Raw genomic sequence first — 21,396 nt, forward strand, 5'->3', positions numbered from 1 at the left:
GTTCCAGCTACCACTGTGGAACTTCTAATACGTCTAGTCCACCATTCCAGGATTTTTTGCTCATTTCTGCCAGCTGTGACGGTAACTGCACCAAAGAGGAAAGTGCCAGCAGCCAAGAAGGCTTTTACTGGGTCCCTGGTTCTGTTTGTTAATTAATATCATAGTTGTTATGAATAAAAAGTTATCTATTTTTGTTTAAGGTTACAGAGCTAAAACTGGTTGGACCAATTGCTGTTAAATTAGCTTCATAGTTACTGTTTTGTTTGTCTTGTTATACATACTAGTAAAGAATTGTTATTCCTATCCTCATATCTTTGCCTGAGAGCCCCTTGATTTCAATTTTATAATAATTCAGGGGGAGGAGGTTTACCTTCTCCATTCCAAGGGAGGCTCCTGCCTTCCTTAGCAGACACCTGTCTTTCAGATCAAGACACCAATTTAATGAGCAGTATTGAGATTTTGGGTCATACTTCTTGCTTTCAGCCAAACCCCTGTGAAATAACAGTCATTTTTTAAATAGGCAGTGTTGTATTTGCCCAATTATCCCATCAAAAAAAAAAAAAAAAAAAAACAAAAAAAAAATGTAACAGCAATAGTGCATAAACAAAAATAACCACGGGGTACGGAGGGCAGGGCTTGACCCCTGTCACCTCACGTACAAGCTTGCCAAGCCAAAATTCCCTCTTTTATTCTGTACTTCATCACCATCTCCTCCCATTTTCAATTTGTCACACTTTGTATCTCCACCCTCATAATCGCCTTTACCATGCATGCTCCACCATTCTTTTAGGGGGTCATACCACTCTTTGGGGGTCTTCTTTGAGGAAGGCCTCTACTCTTCCTCGGTGTCCTTTAGTTCACCTTTTGGATTACACGTGCGCACCAAGCTGGTATAGTATAAGCCAGTATTATGTTCTAACATTAAAGCAATAAATCTCGTATAATTAACATTTTCCTGGTGTCCAACCAAATTCTCCTCTCTGCCAACTAAATTTAGTAATAGTTATGTCTTGCTTCTTCCTGTTCTAAACATCTGCAGGAGAAAGGGGGGGAGCCCCTCCTCTCCCTTTCTTTCTTGTCATTACACCTTTAACTGTTTCATTATTTCTAAATATTAATTACTGTATCAATATTGATTACTGTTTCAATTTTGTCAGTATGAATCATACCTATTTATTACAGCAGAAATGAGGGAAAAGGGAAAATGACCCCCACACACAAGCATGCAGAAGGGCTTTTCTCACACATCTGAGACATGGCTGAATTTGGTGGTGATTTTAATAATTCTTATTCACTGTCCTGCCCCTACAGCATCTACTGAGTCCTCTCCAGTTCTCTTGAGATTTTCCCATTTCAGAAAATATCTTTTTTCCCTTCCAGACACACCAGGTTTTTTTTAGTAAAATATTTGCTGAAGTTCAAGTTTTGGGTCTTGTCAGCACTTTTAAAACACATGGTTGTGACAAACCTCATAGTTTTGACAAACCAAAGTTTTTTGACAAACCCAAGATCTGATTTTCACTGTCACTAACCCAGGAAAGGAGCTTAATCATTTGACCACTGATATGTGGAGTCGTGGGCTGGAGACAGACACAACATGGAGAGTCACCAGCAAAGAGCACTGAGCTTAGTATGGCTGCGCTTTTCATAGGGCGTTTGAATCTCCCAGCTTAGATTGCTGATTGGATGAGACATCTCTCCCCCCAGCTCTCTGGCCAGTGGTGTATCTGCACCTAAGCTTGAACAAAGTTGGCTGAGGTCTTTGTTACTCTTTTCTAGAATGAGCCAGGTCAGCTGAATTGGATTTGTTGTTACAGCTAGATTTACCTAGTTCAGCTACAACTGTGCTACACCAACTACTCCTAGGTCTGCTCCTCTACCTGCCTCTTTTCACCCCCAAAAAGGTTTCAGTTGGGGATTAACAAGGTGGATTAGTTTGACGTATCATAAACTGAGTGTTTAGACAGAGCAGAAAATATAAATACACCTATTTTATAGGTGTTGCCAAGACCATGGAGGTACAGTTTTGTATCACTTGGGGTCACACAGTATTTCATGTGTCACAGATGTCCAAGAACCATAAATTCTTGATCTGTAAAGGTTGGAAAATGAAGGTTCACAAACCCTTCTGAACATTTTTGGCCTAAATTCACTGCTGCATTCCAAAGCATTAGACTTGCCATGTGCCAGAATTCGGGGAAAATAGAATAACTCAAAGCCCCAGGAATCTCACACATCAGGCACCTGGGCATCTCTGCAGGGCTGAAGGATTTGCCAAGATTTGTGTTTTGCCAAAATGCCCACAGTAAAATGCTGTAGATGATTATCCAGAGGAAAAAAAAATCAAAAACAAAAATCAAAACACAACAAAACCCAAACCCACCCTAAAAACCCAAGTGCACCTCAACTATGACCCACAAAGGGAAATGAGAGATGAGGGTGAGCGGTGCCAGAGCCCAGGGATGCTCAGGGGATGCTGTAACACAGATCCTGTGTAATCCCCAAACAGTAGGGGATTAGAGAACAAACCTGAAGCTTTTAGGGCAGCTCCAAGTGCCAGACAGCTGGGGTGCTGCTACTCAGGTTCAGAGGCACCTCCTTGGGCGCTGACTGCTGCAGGTTTTCACTTGTTTTCTGCTTAATGGGGAAAAAAGAAAGGTCTTAATTACCAGCCAAAAAGGTTCATTATCAGCCTGGCATTCCAGCTCCTTTCTTTGGCCCCTTCCAACCCTCTGAACTCAGGTATCATTCCTGGATCTTACGCCATTCCAGTGTCTTAGGCCACTCATTCTTAGGCAGTAATTGAAAGGTCTAATAAAAAAACGGTTATTTGTCCAGGACACATAGTCCCCCACCTGGGGAGAGTTCCCAGCAGGTTTCCGCTGGTTTCCTCATGTGACATTTTTGGGGAGGCTCCATTCCCAGCCTATGACTGCTCTAACTGCAGGGATGCCCATCATGTCTCAGAGCACAAAACCCAGCTGACATACCTTGGACAAACCTTAAATAGCCGAGCACAAGCTCCAGCTGGTGCTGCGTATCCCTGACTCCATTAGATGAGTCAGGATCCAATCCCATCAGCACTTAAAAGCCTTCCAGACCTACATCCCTTATCCCAAATCATCAGCAACAAAGAGATTCTGTCATCACCCCTCTGCAACAAGGATGAGCCTGCAGTGAAGGTAATGCTCTCCATGAACACCTTTTATTATCAACAAGGTTTAGAGCTGATTTTTCCCAGCATTAAGAATTTCTTTCTCTTCCTTTTTCTTGATTATATAACTGAAGTGGCTGAACAGATTTGCTTCAAAGGCTCCAAAACAGCTGGACTCTAGCAGAAACAAATAAGGCTCTGGGGAATTAGCTCAGAAGGGAGCCTGGGGAATTAAAAAAATTCATTGTAAATTGAGGTCTAAGAGACTGACCACTTAGAGAGAAGCTGGTGGAAGTGCTCAGAGATGATGGCAGAGTGATGCCTTTACTACCAGTGACATCCCAAGAGGGGATGTGGTGGGAGATTGGGCACATTGGGTGTGGGGACAACCCTCCTTCCCACCTTTGCCCCACAGGGAGCCTGTGCCATGCCAGGGTGGGCAGCCTCTGGCTGGAGGTACTAAACCTGATCATGATGAGTTATCATTTCATGGTAATTAACCTATGTAGCTCAGAAACTCATCTGGTCTTGCTAATTAACACATTTGTATGAACCCCTGTCCAAAGGGTTGTTGCAACTTCAGGCAGTAAAATATTTGTCATTTTGGGTTGCAAAACATGACAAAGTAGGATTCCTGCCCAGGATTTGCAGACACAATGTCCCCTGCTCATACCTTGGGCACAGCTCCCCCTTCTGCAGAGTCCCTTCATCGAGGAATGAAAAACATCCACCTAGGATGGAAAACAAATGGTGCCATCCCTTCTCCTCTGGAAAGCCTTGGCAACTCCTCAGGGCACCCACACCATGTCCCAGCAGCCTTTGTTGCCCTTGGAATGGGAGTTATATCTTTGGGCTTGTGCTTAAGATTAGGACACCTTCATGAGACACTTTCTTGTGCTCCAACCTGGACGTTCAACACCTCATAGCTTTTCTTGGAGAAAAATAAAAGCAAGAAAAGGCAGAGGATGTACCCACCAAGTCATATGGCAGGGATGGAGGTCTCTAGAAGTTACCTGGAGACATGCTTGGGTCACAGGTTTTTGTAGCAGCAGTTATTTGACAGTGGTTTCCAGCAGCTCTTGATTGCCAAAGGGCAAGTACTGATGGTTGGCATCTTCTGTTTGGAAGAGAGGGAACCAATGTGGGAATGTATCCACTACAAAATTACTGTGTGTCTAAAAGCTCTCTCTACATGTAAACCTGGTGGCCCAACCTTGGCTGAGGATATTAGAGCATTTTGACAGCAAGTAAGCACCGTGAGACAGGACCCAGATGACTCCTAGGTATCCAGAGGATGCCTGGCCTCGGTGACACTTTGTCTTGTAAGCAAGATCGGGTGTCTGGAAGCAGCCAGAGCAAGCAGAGTTGGTGAACATCTCTGTGCCCTTTCAGGTCTCCCCATGAGTGCAGCCCTGCAGGTGACAGCATTCGGGCTCGCTCTTCTCTCAACGCTCTTCCTACTCCTGGCCACGTGCACGGACTGCTGGATGGTCAATGCTGATGACAGCTTGGAGGTGAGCAATCACCTGGAAGGTGAGCAGAGTAGCCACCTTTAAGGTGAGCAGAGCAACCATCATCCTCAAAGTGAGCAGCTGAGAGCAAGGTGGGTGCTTTGCCATCTATGAGGTTGCACAATGTCTCCACAGGCTTGGAAAAGGGACATGGTGGGACAAACCCACTGCTTTTTGAGTTGAAGGATTAGACTATCATAGAGATAGAGGGATGGAGCAGGAGAAAACAGAGAGCAGGTATGGGCAAGGAGTCACCAGGACCTGTCCAGGTGTAGTGGTGGGAGCCTGAAATCTGCCCTGCTGGGCTGGGAGATCCATGTGAAGCTAGGGAGACCCTGATGCTTTTTTCATGAGTGCCTTTCTCCTGCTTCCAGGTAAGTCACAAATGCCGGGGCCTTTGGAGGGAGTGTGTCACCAACATGCAAGATGGGGTCAGGACCTGCGACCAATATGACTCAATTCTGGCTGACCACCCAGGTGAGCTGACCTGGTCTGGAGGTATTTATTAAGTTCACAACTCAGAATCTTCTTGAAAGGGAAGAGGGAAAGTGATTTTCATTGTGCCAAGCTCCCCTTTGTCAGTCAGCCACACCAGCTTAGGGCTGCTCTTGGTCTCCTGCCCCAATGGCCTGGTCTTGGCAGAAACTTGGCAGTTAGACCTGCCTGGGGTCATCAGGCAGGAAGGATGCTGTGAAGCTGTGCCACCTCACAACAAACATGCTCCAGCATGTAGAGCCTAGGATTTGCAACCCACCATGCTGCAGGCAGAGCAAGGACCATTCCCACTGGCCAAGGACTCATGCCCACAGTTCAGGGACAGTCACATCAGAGTAAGGACATTTCTTCTGGCCTGTACAGGGCACACCAAGCCCTGCAGAGAGAACCTTTGTGTTGGGTCATGACATGGAACAACACAGATTCAGGGAGTGGAGAAGGAGAGTAGTTGGTATGGACTAAGTGGGACTGCCACATTGCTCTGTGGAGAAGGGAGCTTTGCAGGGCACAGTCCATCACAGCTGGTGATATGATCCATGCCAGCTCTAGTTTTTCACTGGTATATTGACATTTGCTGTTTAAAACACCTGCTACACAACTTGGAGGAAAAAACAGTGTGGGCAGCAGTGTCTTCTGCTCAAGAATGGCTTGAGCAGGCAACCACATACCAGGTGCTATACCAGGTGATGGGTACACCTTGAGTTGTTTGGTTTCTTGAGCTGGTCTAATCATGGGTTTAAGTCCTTATTAAGTTTCTGATGAGCTTGTTGAGCACCTTCCCTTGGCCCATGGAAGGGATGGGGTTGGTGGATTCCAGTGTGATGACCACTGGTGAGCTGGATGACTCAAAAAGGACACGGGCAGAAATCTGGAGACATCTGTTCCTCTGATAATTCCTCATTCCCATTTATGGCTGTTTTTAACTTTCCTGCCCAGTGAAGATTGTGGTGACACGGACCCTGATGATCACGGCAGATCTCCTGGCTTGTCTGGCTTTGGCTGCTCTGGTCCTTGGGCTTGACTGCATCACGTTCCTCAAGGAAGATCCTTGTATCAAACTGAAGATGTGCTATGGAGCTGGAGTCATACTCTGCGCTGGGAGTGCGTGGCTAGGAGAGCTTTGGAGCAGACAGACTTCATGTCCCACAGGGAGATGGGGAGCTTGCTGGGAGCTAGTGGCACCCCTTCAGCAGGGCTTGGGGAGCATGGGATGTTGTATGGTTCTTTTTAACAAGCCCCATTCCTCCTAGGCATCCTGGGGCTCATAGGCTCCGTGTGGTATGCAGTGGACGTCTACATGGAGAGGGCCATGCTGGTGTCACACAATATATTCCTGGGAGTCTACTATGACTTTGGGTGGTCGTGCTGGCTGGGGATGGCTGGCTCCATGGGCTGCTTTGTGGCATCTGTCCTGCTGACCTGCTGCCTCTGTGCCTGCACAGGTCAGTTTCATTCCACCCCATCCTATGTCAAGTAGCTTTTTGCCCCGCAGGGATAAAGGGTGAAGGACCAACTCAGAGGGCACAGAGGCTTCTTGCAGGGTCCAGCCTAACAAAGGGGGACCCCTCTGTACTCAACCCTGTGCCCTTTGGCTGGGAAGGCTACACAAGGCAGAACAGGGCTGAGTGAGAGGCCCCATAAACCCTATAACGGCATGAAGAGGGTGCAGGGATCCATCCACATCTGTGGGCCTCCAGGTCCTGGTGAAGGTGTGCTGATGTTCACTCAAAGCAGCAGCTGTGCTGGAGTTGAATCCCTGTCATCAGCCAAAGCCTGAGACAGTGGCTGCAGGGATGTGCAGGTTGAAATACAGCCCCCCCACCAGGGACATTGGGCAGGTGATGCCTTCCCAGAAGTCATCTCCAATCCATATGCCTGGTCTCATGGGGTGGGAGTTAACCCTGCTGGCTGAGTTAATTTCTCCCGCTGTGTCCCCATGCTGTGGCAGTCCCAAGTCACCCTGCAACTGCCGGCCATGACACAACCCCAACTCTTTCCAGCAGTAGCTCCCAGCAGCCGCTGTCAAGTCCAGAGGCATCCCCAGCCCCAGGGCACCCAGCCAGCCACCAGCAAGATGTATGCCATGGATTCTCGTGTGTGATGGCCAGCTGCACCTCCTGCACCGAGCCCCGATATGGGACACTCTCACTGTCAGTCTGACCCCATTAAAGCACTAGCACCTGTACTGAGACATTTCTGCAGCTGCTTCCAGGCTCTGACGCAGCCAGCTGACTGCTAAAAGCAAAGGTACTGCAGCAGTCAGCCAGGGAAGGGTTTTTCCTCCACTTCCAGCCAGGTGTCATGAAAATAAATCCCAAAAAAGTATTGCTTTAAGGAAAGATGCCCCTGTTGTCCGGGAAAGCTGTCAGGACACTGAAGGCAGAGTAGCTCCTCTGACATTGCTCAGCCCATGCTTTGGGGGAATTCAGTGGGAAGTCTTTTCCACATGGAGCAGCACTGACTCCATGTGGCTGGTAGCCCTCCCACACCAGCCCCACTGGAAACCTTCCCTGGGCTCGGACTCAGGGCAGCACAAGGCTTGTGCTCAAAAACTGAGTAAAACCAGGAGTCTGGAATACTTAGTTATCCATGTTTTCATGGGGGATCATGAAGGAACACCGAAGCCATACACAGCAGACACAAGGAGATGAGTCAGTCTGAAGCCTGATGCAGATGTTCTGCCAGCAGAGTGTGGTTTTTAAGTTCACACAAAATGGCAATTCTCTTTTCCAAATGAATTATTATCTTTCAGCATTTGTAAACCATTATGAAAACAAACCAGAACATGAGACCACCAACTCAATCCCCACCACCCTCAATTACTGAATGCTGGTTGTGGCCTCATTCCCTTCTCACCCCAAGCTAAGCACACAGACACCAACTGCAGCACAGGGAAACCAAGCAGAAGCTCCTCAGCACTGTCACCCTGAGAGAAGGAAGGTCAAGCTCCAGGCCCGAGCAGATGGTGTTGCAGGGGTACAGTCAGTCCCCAAATCAGACAGGTGTGAAGACGTGCAGTCTCGCTCCTGCAGCCCAGGCAGGCTGCAAAGCACCTGCATCCAAAACCTAGGGGAGCTGTAAGGGTCTTCTTGAGCCATCTGCCCCCTCACATGAAGCCAAAAGGCAGCGAAGCTGTTGTTTATTGCAGCTTCTCACACTTCTGCAAGATGGAATGTCTGGGGCAAGTCTGTCCGTTTTCCAGGACCCCAGGGACCTGGGAAGGCAGAAAATCCAAAGACTGACAGGAAGGAGCAGAGATGAGATTGTGCTGTCAAACCGCAGTGTCTGGAGGGCAGAATGCTCACAGATGGCTCACAGCCAGGGGATGGGCAGGTGGGAGCATTAGCAGGTGCTTGGAGAGAGCAAAGCCTGGAGCACTAGGATTGTTGGGACACCTGGAGTGATTGGGACACTGGAGCCCACAGGAAAATTAAGAGCACAGAACTCACTAGTATGTGAAAGGTCCCAAAAGCTGCCATTGGGTATCAGCCCTCTCCTGCAGGTGCTCTGCAGTGGTTCTAAGAGGTGCTGTCAGCCCATGGCACAGCTGTGAGCTCCAGGCTGAGGGAGCAGCCCCCATGTACCAGGTTCTCACCACGGCAGTGGCGTGCAAAGCCAGTTTTGTTATAAGGCACAGCTCCATCTCCATGCTTCTGCACCCAGCTGGCTCTGCAGTGCACTCATGCAGCAATTGTGCTATAGCACAGCCCCAGTCATAAGTTTAGGATATTTTTGGTATCTAGAACCTGGCACAGGCTGCCCCATCCCTGGAAATGTTCAAGGCCAGCCTGGACAAGGATTGGAGCAACCTGGTCAAGTGGAAGGTGTCCCTGCCCCACAGAGGGTATGGGATGAGGCGAGCTTTAAGGTTCCTCATTCCTCCAACCCAAACCAATGTGTGATGTTACCATTTTTGGGGGAGGGTTTCCCTCTTTTTTTTTTAAGCACCCTCACACCACCGCAGGTCTGCAAGTGCTATATTCTAGCAAGGACACAGCCAAGCTGTACCAGCAAACAGCTCCTGGAAACACATTGGGCTAGCACTAGAAACTCCCATCCCTCTGTGCCTGCCCATCATTCTCCAATGTGACTCAACTGCACCTTCATTGGTTTTTTTACTTCAGCTTTTGTGATTTACCCCACCAGCCTGTATGCCCAAAGAGTAAATCAGTAATTTTTTTCCCAAACCTTCTATGAATACTTAAAACCTTTAAAGCACCTAAGCACACATGGTAACTCTTTAAGACCTTTATTAACAGATGCTTGCAGTTTGACTTGAAAAAATCAGGCGTATATTTCATACAAATTAAAAATGAGGTTCTTAAAAATCTCAACGTGACCAGATATGAAACAATTTACAAACTTTTAAAGGTATATTGAGAAAAACCAGGCTTTTAAAAAACGCGTTTATCATTTCCAAAAAGAGAATTCTTTAGGTAAAAATAATAAAAACCCCATGCTGCATAGATAATGCAGATAGTTCTAGTAATCTGGTCAACAGCAAAAAGCAAGCACTTAAGGTCTTCAGTTCCAATTCTTTTGTTCATTTCTTATTGCTGGAATTTCATTTTCTTCTTCATTTCTTGAAGTCTTTTCTTTGATGACTAAACTGAAAAAGAGGTAAAAAAAAGGCTGATCAGACAGTTTTCAAAGGGTTACAGGGGTGCTTTGTGTACCACAGCTCACCTGCAACTCAAAAATTCACCCTAAGCTGCCTGTCAGAAGCTCACAGCCCAACCCTCACCAGCTACTTCCCCTTGTCAGCCCCATCCCCCCCACAACCACACCAGCCATCTTTGCAAAGGAACAATGCCAAGGACTCCAAAGAGAGCAGTCAAGTCAACTTAAGCCCAAAGGGATCTTTCCCGTCATGGGGAGAGCTGCTTCCACCAGGCTCTGCCAACATTCAGCCACTGCTCAAAGCACAGAAACTAAACCAAATATTCTCCAAGCTACCAGACAGCAAGAGAAACCAAGGTAACATTGTGACATTCTTCTGAAGCCCATGTTCTAAGAATTCATCCAGGAGGTGTTGACCACAAAAATGAGTACCAGGATACAACAAATGTTCACCAAAAGTGCACAGAGATCACTGCAGCACAGTCTGGACAGTGAGTGAATGATCCATCAGCAAGTGGAACATGAAGCAGTAGAGCCCATGCAGATCAAGTCTCCAAGCCCCCACAGTTGGGAGAGGCTGTAGCTGCTGCCAACACTGAGCCTTCTCCCAGCCCAACTCCTCCAGCCCCTGTCCAGCCCATCAATATGACCACTCAGACTGCTCCCACTACAGCCTAAATGCTTCTTCCACTTTCCTGCCCTCCAAGTAATAAGCAAGGGACAAAAGGAACGGGATACACACATGGGTGACAAGAAATGCAGAACAAGTAGAGTCCTGGCAATGAAAATATTCCCAGATTAGCAGAACTGTCTCTCACGAGTCAGCACCAAACAAGCCCCAATCACAGACAGGTTCCCTTGCAACTAACCTAGCCTCTGGACCCTGCCCTGCACACAACCCTTCCGAGTCCCCATCTCAGCACTGCAACACAGCTCCCACATGCTCTGACAAAATGCCATTTCTACCAGTTTTTCCAGCACTTTGATTAGATAAAAGGCTGCTCGTGAGACACTCCTGCTAATTCTGCATCACCTTTGTAGAAACAGATGCCGAGGTCCCAATGCCATTCACCTCCCTGTAGGGACTCAGCTCAGGCACTAATGGAGTTCGGTAAATCCCAGCATGTGCTTCTCCTGACTACTTTCAAGTCTTTACATCAAATTTCTGGGTGAGCAGAGACTGCCGTACAACTCAACTACTGCACGCAGCCAAGATTTTAAGTGTAATAGTATTTTGTCAATGACAATTAAAGCTTGTAACTAAGTCCTCCCAATTAGTCAGCATTGATGCAACAAAGCCTCGAGTCCAGTTCTGCAGACACACTCACAGATCAGTTACAGCACGCGTGAGCAAGAAGAGTCCAAACACTGTAAGGCACAAATAAAAAGCACCAAAAGAAAAAGTCAGCAAATGGCATCCCCAGGCCCCTGGGCACACACCCGGATGATGGTAGAGATGTTAAGCCGGTATTTACTCAGCCCCGCCCTGCTCAGCCTCGGGAGCGGACGTGTTCTCAGCTGGTGGTTCGGCTGTCTTCGTCTCTTTGCCATCTTGTGGTTTAGGGTTCTCTGGGCGTCTACGTCGGTAGTTGAAATTACGGCGGTACCGACGTTGAGGTGGCTGCTGACTTTGGGTTTCATCCCCTTGGTTCTCTTTGTCTTCTTCATTTCCATCCTCTCTAGGCTGTCTTTGACGAGGAGGACCCCTGAAAGTCAAGCTAGGCTTTAACTATGCAGCACCTGAGCATCACCATGTCCTGGCTCTGTTGCTGAACAAGGCTAAAACCAGCAGCTGATCTGCAGCATACCTGCGAAATCTTGGTCTGTAACCCCGGTACATGTTTTGCCTGACTGGTCTGCCGTCTCCTGCACCCTGGTTGTCAGCACCCTGCAAGACATCAGGCCACAGACCGCCTTAGCCCCAACCAGAAATGTGCTAACTAAACAGTATGTCACGCTGTGAGAAAGGAGCTGGAAAGGTCATCAGTTCAGTCAAGGTGGACAGCAGTTCTACGGAACAGGTGCACACATGATGGAGAATCCTCCACTTAATCATACAAATTGAAACATTTTGGTTTTTAGAAGATGTAACATGAAGACCTTCACCTACTTCATTTCACACTACTGCCGAATCTTACCTAAATCATCTGGAGTACCTACAAGAAGTGTCAAAAGGTGCATCCCCTCACCCTGCTCCAAAGCAACCATGCCCATTTAGCATCATATGTCAGGCAAATGTTACCTCCACTATCTCTCCCTGTACGGGAGGGTTGGTGTATTGTGGACGACGCCCGTAGGGCCTACGCATATAGTAAGGTGGGTACCGCCGCCTGCGATAGGGACGGCGTTGCTGGGCTTGGCCTTCTGGTATGTTCTCTGCTCCTTCGTTCTTTTCCCCACTCTCACTGTTCTGGTAGTTCTGCTGATAGTTGCGTGGAGGACCCCTACGACGTGGATATCGTCTGTAATGGTTACGATCTGCTGCGTATTTACTGCCCTGCACTGGAACTCCACCAGGTCCTGTGACATTGGCTGCCTCCGCACCCTAAAGAGTGGAAATAGCATTAGGGAAACGGTCACCATCCCACCAGCTACAGAATAGCAGTCTAGTACTGAGCAAAGATTTACAACCACATTGTGAAGAAATGAAAAACCATTCACCTCCTTGGATGTCATCAGGCATCAACTCAAACCACAGGCACCACACCAAAGCCTGCAACCTGAGTTTTCCATGTGCGCTCTGACACCCGAGAGATGTGTTTACCTTTTCTCCCTCAACCACATCAAACTCCACGGTCTCTCCATCTCCTACGCTGCGGAGGTACTTCCTGGGGTTATTCTTCTTTATGGCAGTCTAACAACACAACAGTGCAGGCACAGCATAAGAATACAAAGGAAGACTTTTTTTTTTTAAGATTACTAAATACTCAGTTTCTTTATCTTAGGAGAAAGATTGTACTTCCGAAAAAGCAACTGAATAATTGGGAAAATTCAGGATGTCATAAAATGTACCTATATTATGCTCTGGACTATCTCAAATGTGCAACAGCTTTACCATTAACTGAAAGCACCTGCCAACATGCTGTCTGCTGGCTAAAAAGGCAGTTTGAAAACAAAGAGGAAAACTCTCACACCACTCACTGGCTAAAGCACTCCTAATCAGAGTTTAAAATTCAACATCACTATGATAGTTATACATTCCTCTGATGCCTATACACCAATATATCACAGCCCTTCCAATCACACTCTTGGATTTCCAGCCCTCCATTATTTCCCACACACCACAGGACACAGCAGCTTCTGTGTCTCATACTCTGTAAACATAAAAATGGCCACGTATAAAGGGATCTCCTCCTCCAAGGCTTCCAACACCAGTTTCTACAACAGGTCTAACCAATTAATCCTAAATCTACTCCAGCTGTGTATTGCACAACAAGGATTGGTCTTTTCCAGATGTCAGCAATAGACAATCCTCTGTATCAGTGGCCACCTGTCAAAGAACATTACTAGAACAGACTCAGTTTTCAGTGCTCTGCAGTACTGGACATCTTCAACAGACAAGTTAATACTCAATACACACTGTGCTCAGGCATGTCCTGCTTATCAAACACTTTAACTGAAGGGCAATAGAAGTGCAACAACTTTAATATAAATACCTGCCACACAATTTGATTAGATTTCTTCTGCCTAAATTGTACATGGAAAAAGTACATGCTCACAAGTCTCTGTAACTTCAAGGAAAGCCTTATTACAACAAGCAGCCAGTCCAATAGCTTTTTGTGACACCTAAGCTATGTAACAGGGATGGAGAAAAGCACACGCAGCTAGACTTCTCAAACAACCTGATTTCTTTCCAATTAGAGTCCTATAACCGTTTAATTGTAAAAATATTACACTAAACCAAATCATTACCAAACTGTTATTTCAGAAACACAGATAGCAGCTACATGAGAAGTCCTGTAACACAACCAATAAGTCAAGGTCCCTACTTGCCCATTGGGTCTGAAAGCTTCCCCTTGGGGTATGTATAACAAACCAGTGCCTCTAAAAGCTGGTAATTCACACAAAGAACAAGCATGAAGCTGAGAGATGATAAAAACAAAACACTTTCCAGGCATTGTTTTTCCCTTCCTTTGTGTTAACAACAGCAGCATATCCCTAACTTGAGACAAAAGAATGACCCATGGACTCCTAAATGCCAGAGTAAAGCAAGCTCCACTAAGAATTCTTTGTGGGCTGCTTACTAAGGAGATCCTGAGCCAGAACGGGCAAAAAGCAAATTGCTGATCACAGCCTCTCAATTAGAGAAAGAACTAAACCAAGGCAAACCTGCTCCATAAAGTAAGACGCAGGTGTGGTGTACAGTCTTGTCTGTTTTCCAGAGGTTTACCTATTTGCCATACATTATATCTAAGGATACATATCAGTTAAATTGAAAAGCCCATACTAAAACGTTGGTAGACTTTCACTGAAAGCCTAGAGCAATAAAATCTGTAATTTTGCCTAGGAAAGAAAATGAGTTTCATTGGCACTTCATTATTAAGTTCAATTAACTTCTCTCCCTGCTGCAAGCTTTTCATTTTATTTCCAGATGTTCACTTAACCACTGTATGAATCCACAAGATGACTGGACTGCAAGCAGTTATCCCCAAGCCCATGCTAGCATCCAGTGCAATTCTTATCACTCTACACCATCAGCCCACTCGGCTGATGTGCAAAACCCCAAAGTGCAAGCAGGCTTTTCTTGGAATGCAACCAAGAATAAGTTGTTTGTGTTCAAGTAAGAGTGAAAAGGCAAGGCTCTTCCATAACTTCAATCTTACTTAAATGGGTCAGGAACAGGCAATTTCTGAGAGAGAATATGTTTCAGTGTCAAGGAAATCTTACCTGATGGACAAACACATCTTCCTTGGTGTCATTCCTGCAAGACAACAGGAAATTGAGCTTCATTAATAAAATGCACAGTAAATTAAAAATTCAGTTGTTTGGTACAGAGGCAAAATGCTGATCTATCATAACAGGCTTTGAGCACTACTCTCAACCTGCTCTCAGCTAGTTCCTATTAGCTTACTGTGTGTAGGAAAGAGATCAGCTTACACCAAGCGCAAAGCGCATGCTGAATGTTCAGTAAGGCACGCTCCTCCTCACTGCTGCACACTCCTCTATCCTTCACATCCCATCACCAGAGATGTCTGAAAACCTGACAGTGGCCACTCACTCTTTTCCAGCAGTGCTCTGCGGGAGACTGGCTACTGCAGCTTTTGGAAGCAGCTCTGTCCTTGCCACTGTAGCCTCACTTACATCCCCTCAGCCTCAATGTTTCACTTACCTGAGGAACAGCAACACCAGCTGCCTGTGAAGGCAGCACAGTTGGTGAAGCCTTGGTCTCCCCTCTCAATAAACAGAAAAGAGCTCAGGTCTGTATCTATAAGGGCCAAAGAGCACCCATCCTTCAGCATGACCCTGGCAGAGTTTCTGCAACTGCCAGGAGCCCGAACAACCACAGCTCAGTATCAGCTTCAGTCAGAAGTTCCTATTCTGCTCTGAAGAGGTACAACAGAGACAACCTTGCGCTGCTTAGAGCTGCACAAGCCATTTCCCCCACTCCTGAAGCATGGACATCCCAGCTCCCACCACACCGACCCACCCTCACTGCAGTGTTAAGTTTCATTACTGCATGGAACAATCTGAATCAACAGCAAAGTGGCTTTTACTTCCTAGTTAAAGACATAAGAAAGCTTGCATGAAAACATGCTCTCAACTGGAGTGCTCATGGCTAGTGGTAACAGAATACTTGGTCTGGCTTTTAGTAAGATAAGGCCAGGTGCTCCTTACCCCTGGCTTTAAAAAGTGAGATTTGACAATTAAACTTCTTCCAGAAACTCCATCCAAGCTAAGGCTATTCCATCAGACATCACCTGTAAAAATAAGTTCCCTTGTTTCCTCTTGAAATTGATGCCTACAGACCTCAAAGACTACTGGGAAAAGGCAGACAAAAGGCAGTGGAGCAGAGCCATTCCAATCTCATCTCCAAAGCCCCAAGAACACAGCACTCAGAAGCCCTTGTAAAGCCAAAGCTGAAAGACTCTTCTTCAAAACACCATGTCCAAAATGCTGAAAACCTTCACAAGAGAACAGTAACATGCTTCTAGTAAAAATGCTGAGCATCTTTTTTTATCCTCAGCTGCAAAACAGTGGTAGGAAATGCTCATCCACAAACATGGACACCTTGTACTTTTGTCCAGGTTGAATTTTGGACAACCAGATCAGACACTTGTTTTTAAAATCCATTTGCAAAGCAGTTTCCATTCAAGAGGACATCGGAGTTTTGGCTCGATAACTAACGAGGTCACACAGAGCTCACTGAATCAAGTGAAAAACACGCCAGGCCATTTTACAGCCTCGTGCCACTGGCCACATCACTCCCAATGCAGTTTTCCAGCAAGCACATCTAGAAGCAGCAAGCATGCTGTCATGCGGATGATGGAACAGCAGGACCATCACTTTTTCAAAGAAAATTTGGAAGGGTACAAGAGAAACACCCATTCTGAAGGCCGAACAAATAATTTAACTGATCTTTGCACTATGCCACTATTTATGTCTTTTATCCACTAAAATGTATTAGAAAAAGGGAAACAGACAAGCAGACAGACTAAGAAGATGCCAAGTCCAGCAGGGCACCAAATACCACGCCAGACAGACAGTGCAGCTCCAGTTATGGCACAGAGCAAGCCAGCAGCTTTATTTTGGCAAACACAAGAAACAACTATCAAAGACCCAGAATTCAAACTCCTTCCTATTCTGGAACACAATCACACCTCTAACATTAAAAACACACAGAAAATACCTGAAATGAGCATGCACCTGCATCAAACCTCATTTCAGTTCTATAGCTTCATTTTATCTGAAAGCAGACCTGGCTAAAGCAGAGCCATGCAAAGGCAGGAGCTCCTGCACAGCTTCCCTGCAGCCAGGCAAAGATTCCAGAGCTGAGGAAATGTCCTCCCCTTCAGTTACCAGGCTCTAATCTCTTGATAATACGAGATCATGCTGGGTTTCTCATTACAAATGGCAACCTCAGGGATTAAACAGCTGCCAAAGTAATGACTGGGGAAGCTACTCGGATGTCTCAACTAGCTGCTGCTGCTTCCTTGCTTGACTGACATCACAGAACATTTTCACTGCTGAGGAAACAGGAAAAGCCTTCCCTCGAGGTGGGGATTGTGGCTGGGACTTGGGAGGCGTTTCCAGGGCCAGAGACACAACAGCTCTAAGCACTGGTGACTCCTCAACACTGGGAGCTGAAGCATGGCATGATGAACAATGCAAACTGGGAGGCAAGTTTGTAAAGCTGCAGACACAAAACCAATTCAGGAGCTTGACAGACAATTTACACTAGTTCATAAAGTAACAGGCAGTTCAAAAAGGCAATGTTTAAACCAAACATAAACAGAAGTTCCAATAATAACACTATACTTGCTGACCTAAAGGGTGATTTTCCAGTATGCAGCCTCATTCTGAGACTGGGGAGCTTAAGTACCACAAATTAAGGGAAACAGCTCTGGCAACACTCCGGGGAGGCACCTGCAACCAATGGGGCCAAAAATTGCCAATTTTTAAGAAACTTGTTTGCAGAGCATTTCCTCTCCTTGACAGGCCTACTTCAGGTACTTAATTTAAGTTCCAAAGCGTTCAAATTAGTCTTTCACATCAACTACTGTCATAAAAAGAATCTTCTAGGCACTTGTTTCATGCAACCAGTCCATACACTTGAATGTGGCAGCAGACTGTGTGAACTGAGCTCCTTCTGCTCATCTTCCTACATGTTGAGGGTGTCCTCATTAGAAAGTGTTTTAACTACCAAGTGGTAAAAGCCGTTTTTGCTTGCATTGACTGAACTTCACGCAGCAGTTGAAACAAATACTGTGTGTGCTGACACAGCCAGTATACTTTTACCTCCTTAAGTTAAAAAAAAAACCCCAAAACACCATAAAAGGATGGACCATAATGTAAGATATCGCCGTGGAAACAGACTCGCTTCGAGAGCGCAGCTCTTGCCTAGGTTAAAGGACTCGAAAGCCAACCAGGCAAGCCCCCAGGGGGTCAGAAACCCCGGGGTGTAGAAAGGGCGCAGGTCACCAGGTCCTTCTACCAAGCAGGGGGAGAGGCGGCAGAGGCACCGCCGCCCCCCGCCTGCCTGTCACTCACGCGACACAAGCGCCGCGCCCCCCTCCCCGGGGCTCCCCGTGACAAGGCCCGCTGCGTCTGGGCGCTCACCTGTTGATGAAGCCGTAACCGTTCCTCACGTTGAACCATTTCACTGTTCCCAAAACCTTCGTTGCTGCGGGAAGGGGCAGAGTGAAGAGGGGAAGGAGGGGAGGGAGCGGCGCGTCAGGGGCACGTGGCGGGGCGCGCGCACAAAGGCCCCGCGTGGCGGACATCTTGCGCCGCCCCGCCCCCACCCGGCACGCGGGGCCGGCAGCGCGCGGGGAGGCGAAGCAGAGGGGGGCGACTAACGGCCGCCGCGCGCGCGAGCGAGCGAGGACACGAGCCGGGGGCGGGGAGGGGGCGCGCACCGCCCCTCGGGGGGGAAGGGAGCGCGCACCACCCACAGCGGGGGAGGGGCAGGGGATCGGGGCTTCCCACCCCACTCCGGGACCCCAGGCTGCCCTCACCGATGACCTTCTTGTCCCCGCCAGCGGGAGGTGCCGCCGAGGCCAGGCCGCTGCCCCCGTTCCCGGTCCCACCGTTTGGCTTGGAGTCGGCGGGGGCGGCGGGGGCCGCCGCGGGGACGGGGGCGGCGGGCGGCTGGGTCTCGGCCTCGCTGCTCATGGCGGCGGCTGTTCGGTGCGGACGGTGGTGGTGACTGCTGTTTGCGCCGCCTCCCGCGGTGTGATGGTGACTGAGGCCGGCCGTGGGGGGGGGGGCTGCTCCCTGCTCCGGGCTCGCTGAGCTCCGCTCTCCGCTCCCGATACCGATCGAACTGGCCACAATGGCGGCGCGCACCGGCTAGCCACCCCGCGCGCCCCGCCCGCACGCGCCGCAATTCGCCACCCGGCCCGCCCGTTAAACGGAGAGCGACCCCATTGGCCTTTCCCCAACCTACCACCACCCCCCGCCGAAAACCTATTGGCGGCGACACCTGCCTTTCCTCAAAAGCGCGCGCCCATTGGTTGCTTCGCCCGTGGCTGCCAAGCTAGCTTTTCTTACCGGCCGACCCGGTGTCCCCGCCCCCGCCCCTCATTGGCCGTTCCGGCCGCCGCTCCCGCCCCCAACGGGCACGATCGGGGAAGTGCGCGCGACCATGTGGCGGCGGCTTCTGTCCTATGCCGCCCCCGACCCCGCTTCCGCTGGCTGGAAAGATCCAGGGCAGAGCGAGCCTGCGGGCGGCTCCGCTCCTGGCGCTCCGGGGGCGCCCACTCCCGTTAGTGATTGCCAGAAAGGGCCTGGGAACGTTACATTCCAGCGAAAAATGACGGATTTGGAGCCGTGTCAGAGCTCCCCAGTCCACGCACGGACGTGCAATTACAGCACGGAGTTGACCCGCAGGGAATCAGCTTTTCCCTAAGCATCCTCACCCTGAGCCCTTCTACCCACCCAGGCTGTCGGGAAAGCATTACTGCAGGGTCCTTTACCCTGTTGGAGCTTTTCTCCAACCACCACCTCTCAGCTCCTCTTTGCCTCCTTACCCCTATGTATTCACCTTACAGCTGCCTGGAGATACCCGACATCTCTTGCTGGATTACCCAGAGGGAAGGTCCAGAGGAAAACCCTGTCCTTGTCCAACAATTAAATTTTCCTTAGGCAGTTGAAGAATGTGTTTGGTGGCGACAGATTCCTGGTCCTGATTTGGCTATGTCATTTGTCTAACATGGGAGGAAGAAAAAGTCATCAGCAACCACCCAGAACTTCTCTGGGAGATGACACCACTCCACCATTTTTGCAATCAGCATGTATCTCCTTGGGATCAGCCCTTTCAGCATTGCACACAAATAACTGTTCAGTACGCCATCCCAGTTCCCCACATTCCACGCTGGCCAGGTGAGGGACTCCAATGAGACCAAGCTCAACCCACCACATCAACCCATTAGGAACACTGGTCTCATCCTGCTCTCTTGGGAACTCTTCTACCTGATCTTCCAATCAGTAAATGAAGGGAAGGGCTTGAAAACAATAACACAATCCCACAAGGATCTGCACCAGGATGATGACTTGGATAAAGAAGCTAGAATGATGTCAAAAATGATGCTGCTTAGTGACTGACATAGTTTTGTATGAGAAAAAAACCCAAAAAACAACCTATTTAAAAAGTAATTAACTAACTAAAAATTCTTAAATTTTATTTCTTTACATTATCAGTAAAAAAAAGTTATAAAAGAAAGAAAAATATTCTAAAGTTTGTTTTCTTACTATTTTCTTTTAATTACTGTTAATAAAATTTTCCTTATAGCCTTTTAAAATTTTAAGCCTACTTTACCTTTCTTGTAAATCTATCTTCCTATCTCACAACAAGAAATAAATACATAAATAATTAGCCAACACTAAAACCCATCACACTCATCAACACGTTAATTAAAAAAATCTCAACATTTAAGAAATCTTAAATTAACAGACCAAAACCACTACAGTGAGTCACCTGAAAGATAATCTTACTATAGAACTGGAATTAGGGAATACACCAGGCAGCGACCCATGACAGAGAAAACTCCAGGGAGGAAATCTGTGGGGATGTCAGGGCCATGCACCTGCAGCCTAAACTGTGGGTCCCAACAGGGTCTTTGGGGGGTAACACTGTGGAATCCAGAGGCAACTCAGACCCTCAGGGAAATGCACAGGCCACCAGAAACGCCATCTTCAGCTGCAGCATTCACAGTTGGAGGAAGATGCTGGAACTGAGAGGAGGTGCATCATCTCCTCTACAGGACATTCCAGGATTTGCTACAGGCAACACAAAGGTGACATCATCATGGGGGAATTCAAACAAAAAATGTGGTTTTTGAGAAGACTTTGAGTCAGCAGGTAAGGAACATGGCACAGAAGTTGGAAAGCTGGAATCCTGCACACTCCATGATGAAGGGAAATATAATGGGATGTAATTAGCCACTGTGACAACAAAGAGGTAGTAATGGATTTGCCACTCTTAATTTATCTGGGGAAGCTCTGTGACCCCTGTATGCAGGAAGTGAGGCCAGCTGATGGCAATGGTATAAATACATCAGACTGAAAAAGTGCTGCTAAGCCTGGACCAGAAATAAACTGGTTTCTCTGGTGAAAATATGATGAATTTGGGTACCAGCAGCCAGAAGTACAAACCTCAGCACAGCACTGCCAGGCATAGCTCCTGAGGCACCTGAGCTAGCCTCTCACAGGAGAGCCCTCTGCAAAGCATGTGTGGGGCTGGGGAAGAAAGGACTGGGGTGTCTGTGCTTATCACCTGATGTACTGCAGGTACAAAGTGACATGCCTCAGGCTGGAGAGAAGTGAATGTTCTCAGCTGCTGTGCAATCCTAGGAATGAGGACATAGGAATCCTGACAGCCAGAGCCTGCTGCCAGGATTTCAGAGCCATGAGAGAGAAGTGCACAGCCAAACCTGTGGGAGCTTTCTCCAGGCATGT

At 47.8% G+C, this 21,396-nt stretch overlaps 2 protein-coding genes across 3 annotated transcripts; one reads left to right on the forward strand and one right to left on the reverse strand.

The window, feature by feature from the left end:
• Positions 1-4,554: 4,554 nt before the first annotated feature.
• On the forward strand, positions 4,555-7,261 carry LOC121333082 (claudin-16-like). Its single transcript, XM_041399133.1, has 5 exons — positions 4,555-4,668; positions 5,040-5,142; positions 6,097-6,261; positions 6,411-6,602; positions 7,161-7,261. Exons 1-5 carry the CDS (start codon positions 4,555-4,557, stop codon positions 7,259-7,261), a joined length of 675 nt encoding a protein of 224 aa, XP_041255067.1.
• Positions 7,262-11,214: 3,953 nt separating this feature from the next.
• Positions 11,215-18,791, reverse strand: YBX1 (Y-box binding protein 1). 2 transcript variants are annotated; one of them, XM_041399106.1, is made up of 7 exons: positions 18,456-18,791; positions 18,058-18,121; positions 14,668-14,701; positions 12,545-12,634; positions 12,023-12,325; positions 11,589-11,668; positions 11,215-11,486 (listed from the first exon to the last, which is right to left on the reverse strand). In XM_041399106.1, the coding sequence occupies exons 1-7, from the start codon at positions 18,610-18,612 to the stop codon at positions 11,252-11,254; spliced, it is 963 nt and encodes a 320-aa protein (XP_041255040.1). In that variant the 5' UTR covers positions 18,613-18,791; the 3' UTR covers positions 11,215-11,251. The 2 variants fall into 2 exon arrangements, with proteins under 2 accessions (XP_041255040.1, XP_041255039.1); XM_041399105.1 differs by having other exon boundaries at positions 11,221-11,498.
• Positions 18,792-21,396: the final 2,605 nt, after the last annotated feature.

This window comes from Onychostruthus taczanowskii, unplaced genomic scaffold (assembly GCF_017590055.1).
Source record: "Onychostruthus taczanowskii isolate IOZ18803 unplaced genomic scaffold, ASM1759005v1 scaffold155, whole genome shotgun sequence".
In the NCBI taxonomy this organism is placed as follows: Eukaryota; Metazoa; Chordata; class Aves; order Passeriformes; family Passeridae; genus Onychostruthus; species Onychostruthus taczanowskii.